Raw genomic sequence first — 21,643 nt, 5'->3', positions numbered from 1 at the left:
TGGCGATTTCATGGTATTAACCTTAAGTATGAGCTTAATTTTGTGTAGCCCAAACTAAACCAAAGTAAAGCTAGCATTTATAATTTATAATACTACTATTACGTTTTCCTTTTAATTCTAAAGTGTAAATAAAAGCAAGTTAAGGAGTCACCTTATCCCTGGGACTGTTTTAGTGCATCTTAAATGATCATTCATAAGAAAAAAAATACTTCACATACATACATTTCTTTAAAAAAGTCAGCTAGATTTATATATTAAATGATAACTTATGGCTATATCACAGAAACTGTACTATAAACAGAATAAGAAAATACCAATTATTATCAAATTTCATGTATTTAATTTACTTTTTTCCTGAGAGCAAATGTAGTTACTATGCCAGAATTGGTGATTCTGATGTTTTATGGCTTTTACAAAGGACAATTCAACAAATCATATCCTATATACTCTATAAGTGGAGACGTTGCTTCTTAAGTGCAATTGATTAGATAGAATTTAAATCTAGTGCTTTTTCCAAGCACTGATAAGTTACTAATATTTTTGTAGCTAACTAGTCTTCTGTAGATGAATGGTTAAGAGTCATGGTCAAACCTGACTTTAGGTCTAAAATTAACTTTATCAGCTTTGACATTGTAGGTACCTACTGCTTCGTCATGCTACTCTCCTTCGATTTTGTGGGGTGGTGGTGGTGGGATCAAGGCAATGAAATGTTCTAGAATACAGCAGGATTCCACTATATGTTTAAGTACTACCAGCTTATAAAGCAACATGCATAGCATCATACAGATATATTTGATTCTTTCATGCATTGTTGTCTGTTTGAAAATTTACTTTGTTAAATGTTTACAGTGAAATATAAATATTATTTCACTATTTTTATAGTGAATCAGAATTCAGTATCTTTATATATATATGGGTAACATTTTGGATATGTCTGTGTTTGAAGGAGGCTAAAGGAATAGTAGCATATAGGCTAAGTTAGTTTTTTCAATTCTTACTTTCGATTGGGCAAGATATCTTCCACTTCCTCCCCATAACACACAAACAAACAAAAAACCAATGACCACCAAACAATAAACCAAACATGCATTTAAAACATTATCTAACCTACTTACACAGGTTACCTGTGTAACCTGTGTAATCTAAGTTAGATTCTAAGGTAGTGTGAGTAGTTGCCACAGTTAAGGTAACTTGGCAATTGACTTTAAATGCTCTAGACCAGTGGTTCTCAACCTTCCTACTGCTGTGATCCTTTAATACAGTTCCTCATGTTGTGGTGACCCCCAACCAAAAAGTTATTTTCGTTGCTACTTCATAACTGTAATTTTGCTACTGTAAACAATATGTAATTATATATGTGCTTTCCGATGGTTTTAGGCGACCCCTGTGAAAGGGTCGTTCGACCCCCAAAGGGGTCGCGACCCACAGGTTGAGAACCGCTGCTCTAGGCCAATGCATGTGCTTATTGAACTTGGTGGATTATTTATATGTTTTTGCCCTATGTGCCTAATTACCACTGCCTTGTTTCCACAGCTGTAGAACCTTGGCCTGAAAATGCTACATTATATCAGCAACTGAAAGGTAGGTACTTGTTCATAATTAAAAATGGCCTTGCATCAAAATATATCTATTAAAAAAATTCCTTCAATAATATAATTTACTGCAAGGAGAACATAAAACATAAAAAGGGCTTCCCTTGTATAATTTGTCTAAGAGATTTTGCCTAAACTTGTATCTGCCAGTGTAAACCAACTATTCATGGCCTATAAGGTCCTTAGTTTATTATTGACTCATTATATTGGCTGCTGTAGGCAGTGTAAAATGATGTGGTTGCAGGAGCAGTTGGCAGATTTACTGCACCAATAGCTGACACAGCAGATTTTTGAAGTCCTGTGGTAAAGTGGGCTCGCAGTAAAAAGGAACTGTTAAAATGTATAGGCCAGGATGTTCAGGCTCCCTTTAGCAGCTCTTCATATATCATCAGATCACATTATGGACCCCATTTGGGGCTCAGCAGCCTGCTACAGTTGTCAGAAGACTGCAAAGTAATGAAGACTAATAGGCAGCAGCCCTAGTCTTCTAAGCATGGAATTTTTATTGCAGTGAACTTGTCATCTTTCTTTTGTGTGACAGACCTAAACACACTGTGCAATATTAACTGCAAGCTGGTTTTATATGATTTCAAATAGTTTTAACTAGAGAGGTTTGAGTAGATACAAATAGTACTTAATTTTAAAATATACTTAATTTTAATGAAAAGAAGAGGAATATCTTGAAAACTTGAAAAATGAATTTGTTTTTAAGTGAGCGATTTTAATTATATATTGCTGATAAAAATGTGATAATCAGTTTTAGAGTAGTCTTGTTTTATAATTGTTTGCATACAATGATAATATAATCAAAATTATAATTAAATAGCATTGATCTAGAACTTAATACTTATGTTACTAGAAGGCTATATCTTTTTAAAAATAAGAATAATTTTTAAAAATAAAAATATAAGTATATCTGACTTGGTTAGCAATCACACTTTTGACTCAAACATTTTATTGTATTTCCACAGGGGAGCAAATTTTGCTTTCTGACAATGCTGCTTCCCTTGCTGTGCAGGTAAATATATAAATAATGTAACATTTTTTCATTTTGAGTTGGAAAATCCGCTCCCCCCCCAGATAATTTGATACGTCTGTTTAGAATTTTCGTGTGATTTACAATGATCAATATAATCTCTTCTGTGAAGGTTAAGTTTATTACATAATATTATTCAGTTAATTGTCAGTATATAAAATAAGCATAACATTTTCATTATTTGTTCTTTTTATAAAAAATTACTTCTGTTTCTTAGTAGTTTTGCTTTTGGCTAGAGATGACGGTGTTGATTTTTTGGGGGTGATATGTTCATTTACAGACACAGGATTACTTTCTAACTTATTTGTGAAGATTTATTCACCACATATTTTAAAGCATCCTTTTCTCATTTTACTCATTCTAACATTAATCCATTTGATAATCTTGAAGCAGACATATTCTTCTCTAGTAATTTTTTATATACTTATTGATTACATTAGTGTTTATCCCCAAACCACTTATTGAATGCAATAGCTCTTTAAGTTGTATATCACAGTTGTATAATCCAAAAAAGATTAGTGGTTCTATAAATTTTAAATTGTACTATAGGAAGAATGGGATTCTTGGGGATTATTTGCTTTAACAAAAGAAAGAAATGTTCATGTGGTTATAGAATTATAATTATTCAAACATTTTACATACTTAGCTGCTGTTTATTCAGTTAGTTTACATAATTTGAATTACAAAGAGAATTTTTTTTTTGGTCCAGCATCTAAAAGATAACTTAAAAGAGAAATGTAAGACATGTGATATTTATTGGAGATGAGACTGTCAGCATCTTGAGGACAGAAAGGAAGAAAAGGAACTGTGAACTTCTACTGTGTTCTAGGCATGATGTTAGGCATTTGGTTATCTCATTATATTTTTTTATTCACTTGGTATCCTCTGGGCTTAATAACTATGTCTAATACATAGTATATCATTCAGTACATTTGAGTTTTGTTTAAGATAGGGAAAGGAGAGATGAAAAGGAATCTATTGAACAATAACTTATTTTTATAAGTCTGAGTATCTTTAAGTTTCTTTCTTTTTGAAGATTTGTATCTTTTTAGAAAATAAATTATGTTTATTTTACTTATTTACCTTTATCTTTAGGCACTAGCATTATAACTAGTGTATTTTCTTATGTTAACTTTTGAGAAGCAGAAATTTTAGTTGGTTATAGGCAATAAATATGGATTTTATACTGCTATTTAATTTTTTAAAAATTATTTATTTATTTATTTTTGGAAAGGGAAAATAATTTAAGTTTAGCTTTTAAATACTAATAACATGGTGTCTAGAATATATAGGGTGTCCCAAAATTCACGCAAGATTTGAATTTTGCGTGAGCATTAACAACAACAACAACAAAAAAAGCCTAATTTTACTTGGTTTATTGAATCAGATTCTAATATCTGTTGCCCTTTGATTTCAATCCCTTCAATTTGATAAGCATTACCAAGTACCAATTATGGCCCAGGAGCAGGGACAATGAAGACCATTGAAGACCATGGCTTTGCGTATGTGCCAGCAAAACCGTGGAGGCCATTTACCCGATGTGCTATTCCATACATAACCCTATACTGTATACTTTATGAATCAATACAAAATTTACAATTTTTAATTATAAACCTGTGTTTTTTATCAAAATTACTTCTTGCGTGAATTTTGGGACACCCTATAGAATGCACTCAGCAAATATTTGTTGAATGAAGGGTTTGTACGTGTGGTAAAAGCAATTTTGCCTAATAATTAATAGCACCAATAAATTATTTGCTTTGTATAAACTAGTATTGTCAGTCTTTATAGCCTTGAAAAGATGGCTCAGGGAGCAGTGAATATTTTAGTCGAAGAACTAATTCTTAACCCTTTTTTAATTGCCATTTTTGGGATAACTCTTTCAGGATCTGATGAAACACATCCCAGTGCATGCACACAAGTAAAAACCTACCCAGAGTATTCTGCATATGGTTTTAGGAAGTTTAATGATCTCTCTGCTGAAGCTGTCTGGGAATCCCCAAGGAAGAGTAGTTTAGGAAGTACTGAAGTAATTTTCACCAAGGAAAGTATTTTGGGTAGGAATACACCAATGGTTCTTAACTAAGGGAGATTTCAACCCCACAGAGGACACTTGACCATGTTTGGACATGTTTAGTTGTCTCAGCTGTTGTGGGAGAGTGCTATTGGCATCTATTGGGTAGATGCCAGGGATGCTCTTAAACATCTTACAATACATAGGATAGTCTCTCCATAATAAAGGATTATCTAGCCCCAAATATAAGTAGTGTCAATGTTGAGAAACCCTGGGATAGATGGTTTAACTAGTTTTCATAGCAAACTAAAATATTGGTATATTAGCGATAAAAAATTGAATGTCTTAAATAATCTGTGGGAGGGAAAAAAAAAATCTTAGTGTGTACTTTATTTAGCAACTCTATTTTTATGGTTCCTGCTAATTTGCTTTCTCACCATGGCTTCTCAAATCATAGTTGCAATAAAAAATAAAACCAGAAAAAAAGGAACCTTTCAAAATGCAGAATTTTGCTTAACCATTTTCAATTGTTTTGTTACACTACATATGTCACTTAGATGATAAATTAACCAGCATATATTAAAAATTCTTGGTTTTCTTTAATATTCTTTGGCTTGACAGCTGATAGTAGCCATGACTATAAATGTGACTTTTCCAGATATCTGATGTAAACTTTATGGAGTAATTTTCATCTATATAGTGGACCAGCATCCGTTTAGAAGAATCAGTTAAATGTATGAAATTGATCAAAACAATGTGACAGGTATCCATAAACTGGATATTTACTAGAAGATACCAGATATCATACATCAGATATTTTAATAGTCTGCTAGTTAAGCCATCAAGAAATTTAAATTTTGCTTACCACATAGAGTTGGCATTTATTATACCCCTGAAACTAAGTGGTTCGATCATTTTTGATTAAAGGAACCTTTATGAGTTCAGTTTAAAAGAAAATAAAATTTTTTCTCATGGCTGTTATTTCCTCTTAGATTTGTTTTTCTTTCCTCATCCACAAAGTATTGGTATTACCTCAAGTGTTTGCCTGGTCATAAAATAATCTCATGTGTTGAATGTAGTTAAGTATTAGTGTAGTGTGTGTTCCTCTGTTTTTCATGATATATATATATATGTGTACATACATACATGTAGGTATATATACATCTATATGACATACTACACACACATACACACACACAGTGAGAGAGAAACTTTCCATTTTATAATACTTCCACTTTGAAGGAGTTAAGCTTGTATTGATTGGTAAAAGAACTTCGATAATAATTTTCTGTGGCTACTCATATTCTTAAACCTAAACCAACTATTTAATAGATTTCTGTATATATAAAAGCCTAAGCAACCGAATGACCGAACGACCGGTCACTATGATGCACACTGATCACGCTCAACACAGGGGGCAGACGCTCAATGCAGAGCTGCCTGCTGGTGGTCAGTGTGCTCCCACAGTGGGAGTGCCTTTCAGCTGACCAACCCATCCCAGCAGCACCACCCCTCAGTAGTCCTGCAGGTCTAATCTCCAGAGAACGGGCCAGGCACTGACGGACCGGCGCCACCTACACGATCCCGACAGCGCCGCCGGCCTCCTGGAAGTCAGCCTCGGGCACTGCGGCCGCTTCCCCTCCCTAGACAATTTGCAAGGAAGAAACAATATAAAAGCGGCCACCAGGTGGCTCCTGACACCTGGCACGAATGTGAGTGGGCCGGATCTTGGGCCAGCAAGAGCGTCCCACTGCCCGCCCAGAGGGCTGATCACATCTCGGCCCCCTCCACCTCCCTTGGGACAGGCACCAGATTCAGGGCTCATGGCTGGCGAGTGCCAATACCTCGGTGTGAGCCTCTCCCCATCAGGACTGACTGGTGGGAGGCCATGGCAGGTGCAGTGGGGCCAGGATGGGGGGGAGCAACAGGCAGCGTTGGACTGCCGGTTTTGGCCCAGTCCCCACAGGCCATTCTGAGGGACCCCACCCGTGCACGAATTCGTGCACTGGGCCGCTAGTGTAATATAATAGTGTGGGCCGCATACGTATAAAATTTTGCAATAGCCCCATTAAAAGAAACAAATGAAATTAATTTTAATAATATATTTTATTTTATTTAATGAGGGTTTCCAGATATTATCATTTTATCATGTAATCAATACAAACTTTATTAATGGTATGTTTTACATTTATATTAAATTCAGGCTCTGGTGTGTATTTTATACTTACATCACATTGCAATTTGTGCTACTCACATTTCAGGTGCTCAGTAGCTACATGTAGTTGGTGACTCTTGTATTGACTACACACGTCTAGAAATACAGTATGAACAAACACATATGAACTCTACTTATAAGTTTTCTGCAAAGTGAAATATTTTATTTGAGTTTCTTCAAATGCTGGTGTGTGTGTGTTTTTTTTTGTAGCAGATTCCACAAATGAAATGGACAGTTGGTCTCTGTTCCAAATACAGTATATCTTAAACAGTATTCTTTGTTTCAAGTTTCCTCATCTGTAAGATATGATAGATGATGGAGATATAGAATCTATTCTCTTGGGAGTCGTGAATGTGTTAATATACATAAAGCACTTAGAAAAAGTATCTGGTATATTGTAAATATGCACTACTACCGATCCTTGAGAGAAGTACATGTAATCAATGTCAGCGGGAGGAATGGAAGATTGCAGGAAGATTTGGTTTTTTTAACCGAAGTGTTAAAAAAAATGTTAGGACATGTTGAATTTGTGTGAGCATTAATAATTTTCGTAATCATGCTTTTATTCCATACCCCAAAATGTTAATATTGAATGCTTTAAATCAAACACAATCCTATATAATACAAGCCTAATATGCTAAGTGTCCAGTTGTCTGGTCGTCCATTCAACCAATCAAAGCGTAATATGCTAATGATATGCTAAGGCTGCTCAACCACTTGCTATGGCATGCACTGACCACCAGAGGGCAGACACTCTGACCTGTAGGTTAGCTTGCTGCTGGGGTCTGGCTGATAGGGACTGAGCCAGACAGGCTGGAAACACCCTGGAGCCCTCCCGTGATTCCTCCCTGGTTGGCCAACCTCCCACATCCCTCTCTGGCCTCGATCACGCACTGGTGGGGTCACTCGGCCTGGCCTGTGCCCTCTCGCAATCCGGGACCCCTTGGGGGATGTCAGAGAGCTGGTTTCAGCCCAATCCCGCAGGCCAGGTCGAGGGACCCCACTGGTGCACGAAATCATGCATCAGGCCTCTAGTCCTATATAATAAAACCCTAATATGCAAATTGACTGAACGTGGGAATGACTGGTCGCTATGATGCGAACTCACCACTAGGGGACAGATGCTCAATGCAGGAGCTGCCCTCTGGTGGTCAGTGTGCTCCCACAGTGGGAACACCCCTCAGCCAGAAGCTGGGCTCATGGCTGGCGCGGTGGCAGGAACCTCTCCTGCCTCTGAGACAGCGCTAAGGAGCAGCAAGCCCGGCTTCTGGTTGGTGAGCACAGTGGTGGTGGCAGGAGCCTTCCCGCCTCCGTGGCAGCGCTAAGGACCCCTCAGTGGACATCCCCCGAGGCATCCCAGACTGCAAGAGGGCATAGGCCGGGCTGAGGCCCCCCCCCCCCCCCCACACACCCAGTGCACGAATGTCGTGCACCGGGCCTCTAGTATTTAATAGTACTGAATAAGATTTCTTTTAAAATTGAATGCTTTTATTGTAAAGGACACTCTACTAAGAGCTTTTATGTAAAGTATCTCATTCAGTCCTAACCATAACACTGCTCATTTTAAAGATGTAGAAACTGAAGCTTAGAAAAACTCTACTCAAGGTCATAGATCCCAGAAACTGTGTAGGTAAACATACAACAGTATCGATTGAGTGCTTATCACTGTTCTGAGCACTTAATTCTTATTAACTCATTTAATTCTTATAACAACTATATGAGGTAGGTGCCAGTATAATTCCCATTCTGTGCATAATGTTAGAGCAATAATAATAATGTTGCAAGAATTTGCACAGCACTTATTCTGTGTGCCAGGTGTTGTTATATGTAGTCCAGGTATCATAGATGATCCTCACACACAGCAGCCCTATAAAGTAGGTAGTGGTATTCTAATTTTACAGATTAGGAAGCTAAGGCAGAGAAGTTAAGCAATTGACTCAAAATTATATGAGTAGTACTTGGCAGAATTTGAACATAGACCCAGAGAGTCTGAGTGGAGAATTCACACTCATAACTGCTGCATATCAGTTCAGTCCAGTGATACAGATCTTTAAATTTTCATCCAAAAACTAGAGGCCCGGTGCACGAATCTGTGCACTGGTGGGGTCCCTCCACCTGGCCTTCATCCTCTCTCAATCCACGACCCCTTGGGGATGTCAGGCTGCTGGTTTCGGCCCAATCCCTGCAGGCCAGGCCGAGGGACTCCACGGTGCATGAATATGTGCTCCGGGCTTGTAGTATGCATATAAGATCTTTGGCTAACCTCTTCCCGTGCTTTCCCTTCCCCTTCCTTCTGAGATTTATCAGTCTGTTCCATGTTTCCATGCCTGTGCGTTGAGCGTCTTGCCGGGAGCCGGTCCATACTTGCTGTTTCAAGGGACCTGGCATATATGGCATACTGTTCTTAATATGTTTGCTCACCTTCTTGGCACTATGTGTTTTAACCTAGGTCTCTGAGAAAGGTTGTTTCCCCAGGTAGGGATTTCCCCCTGAAGTTAGGGAGGGAATAAAACCTCTTAACTAGTGCCAGGTGGGTAATTAATCACTTTAACTACGAACAATCATGCTTAAGCTACATAATCTTTACCCCCTGGAATGGAGATAAGAAACGCCCTAACCTTTGTAATAGAGATTGGTAGGATTGAATCAACTGGTATAAATACAGATGTAGTAAGACAGCAAGACACAGAACTTAGAATACGGAACCAGGAGAGACAGAACCTAGGCACAGAACCTATACAGAACGTTCTCTAGAGACAGAAGAACTTCGCTGGAGAGAACATGGCAAAAGATCCTGGACAGAAACTGGCCTCAGAACCTAGAGACAGAACCTAGCGAGAGAACATGACAAAAGATCTTGGACTGAACCTGACTACAGAAACTGGCAACAGAACCTGACTAGAGCCTAGTGACTGAACCTGGCTGGAGAACCTGGACAGAACCTGGCTGGAGAACCTAGCGAGGGAACATGGCTACAGAACCTGGCTGGAGAACCTGGAGAACCTAGCAAGAGAACATGGACACAGAACCTGGCTGGAGATCCTAGCCAGAACTTCACTGGAGATCCAGACCAGAACTTGGCTGGAGATCCTGGCTGGAGATCCTGGCTAGGGTGCTGATCAACTGAACACTGCCTCCATGTCATTCCTTCTTCGCCGACTCCGTCTACACCTTTGGGGACCCCTGGACCTGCTGGGGTTGGACCCCGGCAGCGTCTGTCCCCTGGTGGTCAGTGCTTGTCATGGTGACCAGTAGAACGGTCAAACAGTCACTTAGGTGTATGTGTGTGTGTGTATATATATATATATGTATATATATATATATAGACTTGAGGCCTGGTGCACGTAATTCATGTACGGGTAAGGTCCCTAGGCCTAGCTGGTGATTAGGGCCAATCAGGGCCTTCTGGCTGCCGGCCGGGGCCTCCCTTTGCCGGCTGCCGGCTGGGGCCTTCCTTCGTTCCACGCCACCCCCTGGTGGTCAGTGCACATTATAGTGAGCGATTGAATTCCCGGTCGAACTCCTGAGGGGACAATTTGCGTATTTGGTGTGTGTGTGTGTGTGTGTGTGTGTGTGTATGCATTTAATTCAAAAATTATTTCTGACATTTCCTAGCCAATTATATCTTATTTTTATAGATTACATTAAGTTGTGACAGAAAGATATGTCTTAATTTTTGGATCTTTGAAATGTGATAAAAGCAGTCTTACCTATATTATGAGTTATTGTGAAGTTCAAGTTTGGTAATAAATGGGAAAAAAGTAAAAGCAATAGAAACATGATGTTAAATGCTGAATTAGTGCCTATTTTGGCTTCAAAGATTTATATACATATTTTTAATGTCTTTATATGATAAATGTTACTTTCTAGTCAGTTTTAGAGAAGATAATTTAAAAAGAAACCTGCTTGCCCTAGCCGATTTGGCTCAGTGGATAGAGCGTCAGCCTGCAGACTGAAGGGTCCCAGGTTCGATTCCCATCAAGTGCACATGCCCTGGTTGTGGGCTCGATTCCCAGTGTGGGGCCTGCAGAAGGCAGCTGATCAATGATTCTCTCTCATCATTGTTGTTTCTATCTCTTTCTCCCTCTTCCTTCCTCTATGAAATCAATACAAAAATATATAAAAGTAAGTAAATAAAAAGAAACCTGTTTTTGGTGTGTAGTTAAATAGTAATATCCTAATGTAGTGATTAGGGAAGAACAGAGGGAGGAATATTTCTCTCTCCTTTGGGACTGCATGTCTGTTGTTGCATTGTGATTATGAAAATGCTGTATAGCAGATGGCCACAATGGACAGCTTACTTGCGGAATTTTGAAAGAAATAATTTTGAATTTTCAGTTTAGTTGGATACATTGTTTGAAACAAGTTGTTTATGGTTGTATGCAATTTTTGTCTTACTATAGTTTAATTTAAATCTGATGTAAATACATGTAGGATGATATCAGTGGATATATTTTAATAGAGAATTAATGTTTTATGGAAAACATTTAAAAATTGGTATCTTAAAATTTCATAAAGTGAAAATTTTATTTTACTTTTTTATTTATTTTGGAGAGAAAGGAGAGAGAGAGAAACAGAGAAACATCGATTTGTTGTTCCACTTACTTAGGCATTACTTGTATGTGCCCTGACCAGAGATCAAACCCTCAACCTTGGTGTATCAGATGATGCTCTAACCAACTGGGCTACCTAACCAGTGCTAAATTTTAGTTTTTTAACATTTGCTCACCCCTCCCACTTTGCTCATCCTCTGCAAAATGAGGCTTCTGTATTTACTTTAAGGATTAGGAGAAGGAAAGGAAAACTAAGGGGTAGAGAGAATTTGGTAAACATCCTATCTAATAAAAGAGAAACATGATAATTGGCGTACGACCGCTACCCTTCCCATTGGCTAATCAGGGCAATATGCAAATTAACTGCCAGCCAAGATGGCGGCCGACAGCCAGGCAGCTTAAAACTAACATGAGGCTTGCTTGCTTCAGTGACGGAGGACTCCAACGTTCCCCGCCTGCCGCTGCAGGCCTCTGAGCTGCAACTCTAAGCAACTATGTAACAAATATAGAAGCTAAACAAAACCCCAGAAACCTGCTTTAGTCCGCCCCGGGCTTCAGCCAGCAGGATCGCAACATTGTAAGCAAAGGCCAGAAACCTACTTTCAGTAGCGGAGGCCTAAGAGCTGGAGTCAAGCCTCAGTGCTAAAGCTGGCCCAGAATAAAAAAAGAAAAAAGAAAAAAAGCGGTTGGGAGCTTCAGTCACCCCCAGCATGAAAACAGCCCTCAGCCCCTCACCCAGACTGGCCAGGCACCCCAGTGGGGACCCCCACCCTGAAGGATGTGTGACCAGCTGCAAACAGCCATCATCCCCTCACCCAGGCTGGCTAGGTACCCCAGTGGGGACCCCCACCCTGATCCAGGACACCCTTCAGGGCAAACCAGCCGGCACCCACCGGTGCACCAGGCCTCTACCCTACATAGTAAAAGGGTAATATGCCTCCCAGCACCGGGATCAGCGGAGCCGCGAGGTCTCCCGGCACCGGGATCAGCGTGACAGGGGGCAGCGCCCCAACCCCCTGATCGCCCTGCGGCTCTGTGTGTGACAGGGGGTGGGGCCACAACCTCCCTATCCACTCTGCTCTGTTCGTGACAGGGGAAGGCACCCCAACCCCCTGATCGGCCCTGCTCTGTGCCTGATAGGGGGGAGCTCCCCAACCCCCTGATCGCCCTGCGGCTGTGTGTGTGACAGGGTGCAGCGCCCCAACCCCCCCACCCCACGGGCTCTGCTCTGTGTGTGACAGGGTAGAGCCATAACCTCCCCATCAGCCCTGCCCTGAGTGTGAGAGTGGGGGCGCCCCAACCCCCTGATGGGCCCTGCTCTTTGTGTGGCAGGTGGCAGTGCCCCAACCCATGGATTGGCCCTGCTCTATGCGTGACAGGGGGTGGCACCGCAACCTCCCCATCGACCCTGTCTTGAGTGTGACGGGAGTGGTGCCCCAATCCCCCAATCGGCACTACCCTGAGCGTGACTGAGGGTGGCATCACAACCTCCCGATCGCCCTGCTCTGTGCATGACAGGGGGCGGCGCCCCAACTCCCCAATTGGCCCTGTTCTGAGCCCGACCAGGGGCTGCACCTAGGGATTGGGCCTGCCCTCTGCCACCCGGGAGTAGGCCTAAGCCAGCAGGTTGTTATCTCCCGTGGGGTCCCAGACTGCGAGAGGGCACAGGCCAGGCTGAGGGACCCCCTTCCCCCCCGAGTGCACAAATTTTTGTGCACCGGGCCTCTAGTTTGTTATATCAGGGGACTTGTAAAATCCTTTTCAGTATTCTAAAATGAGCAAAATGGAGGCTGCAGATGTTTCCTTGATATCACTGAGTTGAAATTTTTTAGATTGAATATTTTATACTCATCACCTTTTCTATACCAAAAAAAGCATTTTTGTGATTATGCTTATAATCTGGAATAATCTATCTATATATAAATAAAAAGAGGTAATATGCAAATTAGGCCAGGACGCTGTGACAGTCACTACCAGCTCAAGAGAAGCGGCTGGGGGCGGGCCCAGAGCCAGAGACACAACACACAGGATGTCCTGCCCCCGGCCCTAGTGGTCCATGGCGTGGCCGCTGGGGCCCTGGAGCAGAGACACACACACACACACACACACACACACACACATGGCGGGGGGGACGGGGGGGGGGACGGGGGGGGCTGGCACGGGCCCGGAGCAGAGACACACACACAGGGGGGCGGGCCCGGAGTGGAGACACACACAGGGTGCCTGCCAGCCGCAGCGTGCAGCTGTCCCACCTCTGTGAGTGAGCTGCAGAGGAAACACCTTTTCTTACTGCTCATTGGCTAGGCTCCCTGTACGCCGCTCACAGTGTTCTTGTTAACTTGGGTAATAAGAATCCAAGAAGGTGATCTAGGTTTTTTCCACCTCACTCCTGGAGGAAAAAACGAAGGTCCATTGCTAGAGGGGCTAAGAAATGTCATATCCTGCCCTAGCTGGTTTGGCTCAGTGGATAGAGCCTTGGCTTGCGGCTTGCAGGGTCCGGGTTCGATTCTGATCAAGGGCATGTACCTAGGTTGCAGGCTCCTCCCTGGCTGGGGCCCAGGTTAGGGCTCATGCAGGAGGCAACCAATTGAAGTGTGCCTCTCACAGTGATGTTTCTCTCTGTCTTTCTGTCTCTTTTCCATGCTCTCTAAAAATCAATGGAAAAATATCCTCAGGTGAGGATAAAAAAGAAATGTCATATTCTATGAAAGAGACATCTTGAAAATGCCTAAAGAAAGTTGTTATTTTTTCGTGGTGAAGGGACTGGAGTCCATGTTGATGAAAACACCTTGGCGGCTGCGGCGGCTGTGGCGACTGGTAGTGGCAGCAGCAGCGGGGTGATGGGGGCGGCGCCTTCCCCTGATCAGCCTGGTCGCCTCCCGCAAAGGGAGGCCCATGGGGAGCGGGCCTAAGCTGTCAGTGGGACATCCCCTGAGGGCTCCTGGACTGTGAGAGGGGGCAGGCTAGGCTGAGGGACCCCCTCCCTCCAGTGCATGAATTTCGTGCACTGGGCCACTAGTTTAAATATATAAAACTTAAGTTACAAACAGAATTTTCATTATTAATATTAATCCATTAGCACATAAATGGTATTGTTATGTAAAATATTTAAATTAATCTTACCAGATTTGTGAAAATGAAGAATATTCAAAATAGAATTAGTTGGCTATTAGAGTTGTTATTTTTAATAATTAGTGAAATAATGTAAAATGATTATATAGGGTAATGGATTACTAATATAAATAGCTACTTAGCAAAAAAATCATACTCCTGTAATTCTGAGAGATTACAAGTAAGAACATCGATTGTATACTTTTTTGTTTAAAAAGTAAATAGCAACCAGAATTTCAAAATTTGTTGCTGTTAAACAGAGCAATAAAGACAGCAGTAAGATGAGAAAAATGACAGTCAATTTTTTAAACAGAAAAAGGCTAGAATTCTTCATTATTAGATATACAGTATCAACATAATCGATCTAGCAGCATTGTATTTGAGCTGAAAATACACTTAAATTTGAGGCCATACACTACTCGTCTGAGTGAAACATCTTTCATATAGTTCTAAGATGAAATTACCCTTGAATGAATAGCATCTTCATTTATCTTCAAACCTCTTCTGTGCTTTTAGTGAATCTACTCTTTCAACATTCTACAACAAGAATTACATTATACCATTATACCAAAGTACTTCTGCAGTGTGAAATAGATTGGTTTGGAAAATGAACCTGGCTTTGCTATAAATTACATTCCCAGGTACAAAGGAGTTTGTTATTTTGTTTAAAATAGTCACAAATATAATTAAAGTCTTAATTTATGTTAAACTACAAATATGGCTATTACTTTAACTGGATTAGGTACTTAATATGTCATTTCAAGAATGATACCTAACACTTTTCATTTGTAACCTTAGATATATTATTTCAATTACCAGATCTGCAGCTGTTTGATATAAAAATGAATTATTTTGTAGATAGATTTGTTCATGGTTTTTAATTTTAAAACATGCCTCTTCAGTAAAGTGAAAAATAATTCTTCAGTTGTCATCATAGTTTTCCTTTGTATCCTAGTAAAACAAGATATGAATTAAAATTCAGAACCATTTTCATTTTGGGTCCTGAAAATGGCATTGCACACTTTAAAATAGTCCTTGGTGAATCTTTACATAAAATATTTCAAATTTAATTATGAAATGAATAAAAGCTTTGTCCTAAAGAAGAAAACTTGAGGTCTGCTGTCAGGATAGATTTACCTGGTTGTACTGAAAATGGATTGATTGTCCATTACCTAGAATTTGGATAACTTTGTTAATGTGATGCACATACTTTTAAGAAGCTATCTTTATAATTCCTTAAATTCCACAAAATTAATTAGTATAAAGCATCCAATCTTTAAAAAACTTATTAAATATAATTCTTTAAACTTTTGAATTATTTTTATATCTTTACTAGAGGCCTGATGCACAAAATTCGTGCCTGGGTAGGGTCCCTAGGCCTGGCTGGCAATCAGGGCCAATTTGTGGGGCGACCAGAGGGGCAATCGGGGGCCCCTGCTGGCACCCTCCTTGGCTGGTCTGGGGCCTGTGGGCTGGGGGCAGCTCCTGCATTGAGCGTCTGCCCCATGGTGGTCAGTGCGCGTCATAGTGACTGGTCATCCCACCCGTTGTTCCGCCGCTCGGTCGATTTGCACATTAGGCTTTTATTACACAGGATTGGGAAGCGATGTTGAATTTCTTTTAGTGCAATTAAAGAATATTGTTATGTATTTTACTTGTAAGACCAATGCTTATTTTGTTTTTAGAATAAAGGAGAGGAAAGAAGATTGTTGTTACTGCTCATTGGTAAATGATTCAATATTGAGTTACCATTATTTTATTAAAATGAAAGGAATACATTTTATTCTTGCCATTTACGATTTAGCTTATCTTAAGAATTTCAATTTTTTTCTGTTTTTATTATTTTTCTCCATTGGGAATATTTATTTTATCTGTAAATAACAAAACTTTAAAACATTCATTATAGGACCTCAGGGGGAAAAAAAGTAGTTTCTTTTCTTTACTCCCAAATTATTCATTGAGTGCCAGCCAGGCAACTGGTATTGCATTAGGTTCTTGGTTTACAAGAATTACTCTTTTTCTTCCTTTGCCTATTTTATATTTCTTTGCTTAATTTCGACCCTACAACTTACTTTCATTTATTCTAACAGGGAAAGCTTGTATCTTTTCTTATTCTGGTTATTGTTTGTGTTGCTTTTATTCTGAACTTGATTTTTTTTCTACAGCTGTCAGATGTTGATGTATCTAAAATTGACTCAAATATTCCAGGAATAGTTTTCAGGTGAAAGTTGTATTATGGGAGGTCCTCTGATGTGCTCTCAATAGCATTTTATGTTTTTGGCAACAAATTTGCTCTATTTAAAGCTTATTTATGCTTATTGAATTGTGGTTTCTGATTACTTCTGCACAGATTTTTTTTTTAAGTTGAATTCCTATTACTGTTTCCTAAAACACTATCTGTTTATTGATATTTGTAATATTATTGACTTTTTAAAATTCTCTGAATTTAACAGGAGTTACATCTAGTTTTTTATATGCATGTAAACAATAGAAATTTATTTCTCATAGTTCTGGAGGCTAGAAGTTCAAGACAGGGTTGCAGCATTGGTGAGGGAGGGCCCTCTTCTGGGTTGCAGACTTTTTATTTTTAAATTTTTATTGTTGAGAGTATTATAGATGCTCCCCCCCCATTCCTCCCACATCTAATTTTTAAAAACAGTGAGCTTTGTTGTATATTACTAGTTATCTATGAAGTTATTATGAATATCAATATCTTACTCATTAAGCAAATATTTACTGAGAACTGTAGTATGCCAAGGATAATGTACTGGATAAGATAGACATGGTCATTGTGTACTAATGGAGCGTGTATTCTGGAGGTAGAGGCCTTTTATCAGTTTCATCAGTGTGTATTACTTAGAAAAATTATTTGTAAAGTAAAAGTTTATGTCAGTATCTTTATTCATTTGTTTTTGCCTTGTAGAAAGATTTTATATTATATGAGATACATATTAAAAACAGACATATATTTGCTCTTTACATTATTCTTTAAAAAAGTACTTTGTGTTGTGTTGACTTATTTATCCTTTAAATATCTAGAGATTTTTAGCTTAGTGTACAATTTTGCTATTTTGATTTTAAGTGGTATTTTACACACAGTACCTCAGTTACCCTGCTTAATATATTGTTTTCATTTTAGAAATCAGAATGCTTATGAGATAAAGGAACTTTCTCAACTAAAGCAGTCAGTCACTGAGACTCCACTGAGAGATGTCTCACTGGGAGGCTCTGCTCTATTAACTCCTTTTTGTTCTATACTGACTCTTAAAACTGATGCAGAGACTTTTCATTTTTCAAAGATATTGTAGTCTTCCATTTAAACAACTTGCTTCTTAAATCTGTCTTCTGTTAGGATCCATTAAGTTCTGCTAGGGCACTTACCCAGTGACAATTAAGGAGTGGGGATGTGCTAATGGTTCACCCAGTCATAATAGTGGTATGGCTTATGAGTCAGCAACAGAAAGTCAATTGCTCTAAATGATGGTAAGGATAGCATCTTAATGAGGCAACATCTTCCCTATGTAAATGTAGCCACCAGGGCAGGCCTGTTGTTGGCTGGCTGTGTTTCCATTCAACTGGGGTTGAGCCCTTTTCACCATTTTCTGAACTGTTTTTAGTTATCTTTTTGAAAAGCCATAATGCAATTAAATCAAAGAATATTTGATATTTTAACGTTTTTAATATTGTGGATTCTATTTCCTTGTTTCTGTCAGGAACTATCATATTTATTGTTTTTTGTAAAAGAACTGAATGACTTTTTGGCTTTGAATTTAATTTCACTGATTTCCTCCCTACATTTCCTTCTGGAATATTATTAGTATGTTTCTCCATGAATAAAGACTTGAAGAAACTAGATATGCATAATACTTGAGATGTATTGTTTTGTTTGATTTTCTCATTAATGTTATTCTACTTTCCTACTTGTATTAATTATAAGAGACCTGCATACTTATTTTTAATCTCCTGAAGGTTGAGCCATAGTTGCTGAGATTTTAAAGGACTCCTGCTGGCAGTGGCTTTTTCAAGTCACTCATGTCTCAGCAAAATTTCAGAAAGATAATACTGCTCTGATTGGATGGCTTTCTTAGCTTCTTAAAGCTGCTTATTTTAACCAGGCGGTTAAATTGACTTTTCACTTGGTGTGGGCTGTAGATGCAGGGGATAGAAATCACCAAAGATAAAACTATCCTTGATTGTATTTTTATTCTGTATAATATTAGTTTCTTAACACCTTGATTACAGACCTCCAGGAAAGTGTTGACAAAGATGATATTGATCTGTACATACTTCTGTCACCTGTGTCCGTAAAAGAGATGGGGTGGCCTTCAAGATTGGGCTTCTCAGTGTTTCAGTAGAACATGCTTGTCTGGTTTCAAAGAATGTAATTGTACCTTAGCATCTCCAGGTCTTTGAAAAGAGAGCGGAGTTATTTGCTATTCATGTCCTTTCTTGCTAAGATGTCTTTAATGCACTGATTACCATTGTTACAGACCCACTGGGTGCAATAGAACTTTCTGCAATGATGTAAATGTTCTGGTGGGTTTTGTGTGTGTGTGTGTTTTCTGTGCTGTTCCATAAATATAATATCCAGTAACCACATGTGACTTTTGAACACTTGAAATGTGGCTGGTATATCTGGAGAACTGAATTTAAAATTTTATTCAACTTTAATTCATTTAAATTTAAGTTAAATAACCACAGATGACTAGTGGCTACCATATTGGACAGCACAGTTTATACATCATTATTCTGATAGAATGTAAGTTTTTGACTCAAAAACTTTATATTGTCAATCATTTGAATTAGTTTGGAATAAAATATCCAACTGAGGAATAGGACTTAGGTGAGTTATCCTAAGTTTTCTTACTATAATTAGAACTACATTTTCCTTTGGATTTAGCTAAGAATAAAAACATGCAGATTTCGATTTCAGATTGAAAGTAAAATGTGTATTAGGTTGTTGTTTCATGCCTGTTTTATTTGGAGTAAATGGAGTGCCGATAGGGGATTGAAAATGAAAATGAAAGATGAAAATACTATTTTGGAATGTTTTTGGGATTTTCTTCCATCCTACAAGAGAAAGGGTAATACTGTTTGAATCAAAGCCTGATTTGGTTTTAGAATTGTTATATTCTTGAACACAATCATAGTATTGTTTTATTTTGTATTTTGAAAGTTTGGATGAAAATACTGTGTTTGTGACATCAGACTTCTTTGTGAAGTACCGATTAATTCAGAAAACGTATTTTGAATCAGGCATGAAGAGTAATTATAGTAAATATTGTAAAACTAATCTTTGGCTAAGCAGAGTTATTCCATCAATTGGACAAAATTGATGTTAAATTGGACAAAATTAAGTTTGTATTTATAGTAAAGGGGTAAAAAATTAACAGGACTAGAAGTATGGCTTTGATTACAGAACATTAAAATTTTGCTTAATCGCTTTTGTGAAATACAGCTTTTGGAACATTGATTAGTACAGTTGCCACTACGCATGTGGTATAGCAAAGTGCAGTATACCATATTTACTATTTTTTATATGACTGTTAACTAACAACTGAATATTATTTAGACCTCTGAGAAGATATAAGCAGTTTTTTCAGATTCCTTTCTTCTTTTGAGGGCCTCAGTCCTCTCTTAGTTCCTCATTCTTAGCACATGATTTCTCCTGTTAATCACGGAATGTGAGCGCGCTCTAATTTTCTTATTATACTGCAGTCTTCATCACTGTTTCCGACCACCCCTTATATTACAGTGGAAAAAGTGTCCTGTTTTTTGACAAAAATTCTCTCCACCTGTGCTTTTATTCCATTCCTTTTTACCTTCGCATGGATTTTGCATGTCAGTTTTTCTACTGTTTCTTGTCATTTCAGCCTATTTTCACTTTTTTTTCTATTTATGTTTTAATGAGCTCAGCCTTTCTTCGTCATCAGTGCAGTTGCCTATATAATGGAAGGGAGTTGACCTTTTTAATCCCTCCTTCCTTCTTCTCACTAGTCTTCTTGAAAGCGCTGTTTAAATTTATCCTCTCTAATTCTCTTCCTAGCAAACTGTGTTTTAATAATCTTTCCACATGAGTTACACCCTGTTACGAGAGAGCCTGGGAAATAAAGTTCTTATTTCAGGCAGTCACGTGTGAAGATATAACTCATGGGTTCTACCACTGTAGAGAAAGTGGGGGAACATATATAGGGAGATAATTGCACCTCTGCCACAATAAACTCTGAGAGCTTTGGTTGGCTCAGTCACTAAGTATTGAATGCTTAGTATAAGTAGTGCACTATCTTACGGTAGCTGTAGGAAAATGAGGGAGGTTGGAGGGGTGACAGAATTACAAAAATTCAAATCTATTCTTTGCTTCTCTAAGATATTACATTTACTTGACATCAGACATGTAGCCATAAATTTTAGAGCAATGAAGGAATCAGAGGGTATAAGTAGAGAGGGATCAGAGTCATGTGTGGTTTATTTTTAGAGAGGAGCATTTCTAGAAGACTGGAGTTTTGTGAAGACAGACTTAAAGAAGAGAATTGACATATTTTTAGGTAAATAGAGCTCTTCGTATAAGATAATAATCACTGTTGAACACTCTTACTACTTTGAAAGAATCTTAAGACTGATTTCCAACATAAAACTGAGGAAGGAATTGCAATAGGCAGCCCTATGAGAAATCTTTATTGGCTAGGATAGGCTGGTCTATTAATAGTCTTAATATATGATAAGTATTAGCCTTGTTATTTATTAATTTCTCTCAACTGACATTTGACTGTTATTTATAGCAGTTTCCTCAGTTTTGAAATAGATAAAAACTTTGTTTTCTAATTTGTATGTGGTAATTAAAACCATTGTGATATACTAGAGGCCTGGTGCAATTTGTGCACGGTGGGGTCTGGCTGCCCTGCCCGATCAGGGCTGGGGGGTGGGGAATAGAAAGTGGGGGCCGAGAGGATACGGGAGGCTGGCTGGCTTGCCCCTCCGCTAATCGGGGTGGGGGGACCGATGGGGCAGTTAGGGGGAGGGGCTGTGGCTGACTGGGGGGAGGGGCTGCAGGCAGTTGGCGGGCCGGCCCCACCCCCTGGTCGAACTCCTGGTAGAGGGGACAATTTGCATATTAGCCTTTTA

General features: G+C 39.1%; 1 protein-coding gene across 3 annotated transcripts in view; it reads left to right on the top strand.

Annotated features, from left to right (window-relative positions):
- Positions 1 to 21,643, top strand: part of MTX2 (metaxin 2) — an 81,833-nt gene that overhangs the window by 22,577 nt on the left and 37,613 nt on the right. For all 3 annotated transcript variants that reach the window (XM_036319383.1, XM_036319385.1, XM_036319384.1), the window contains exons 2-3: positions 1,534 to 1,581; positions 2,564 to 2,610. In XM_036319383.1, the coding sequence (XP_036175276.1) occupies positions 1,534 to 1,581; positions 2,564 to 2,610 (95 nt within the window). The remainder of the gene's footprint in view (positions 1 to 1,533; positions 1,582 to 2,563; positions 2,611 to 21,643) is intronic.

The sequence above is a fragment of the Myotis myotis genome, unplaced genomic scaffold, assembly GCF_014108235.1.
Source record: "Myotis myotis isolate mMyoMyo1 unplaced genomic scaffold, mMyoMyo1.p scaffold_m19_p_8, whole genome shotgun sequence".
NCBI lineage: Eukaryota > Metazoa > Chordata > Mammalia > Chiroptera > Vespertilionidae > Myotis > Myotis myotis.
The sequence above is the reverse complement of the archived record's forward strand: the minus strand, read 5'-3'. Positions and strand labels throughout refer to the sequence as shown.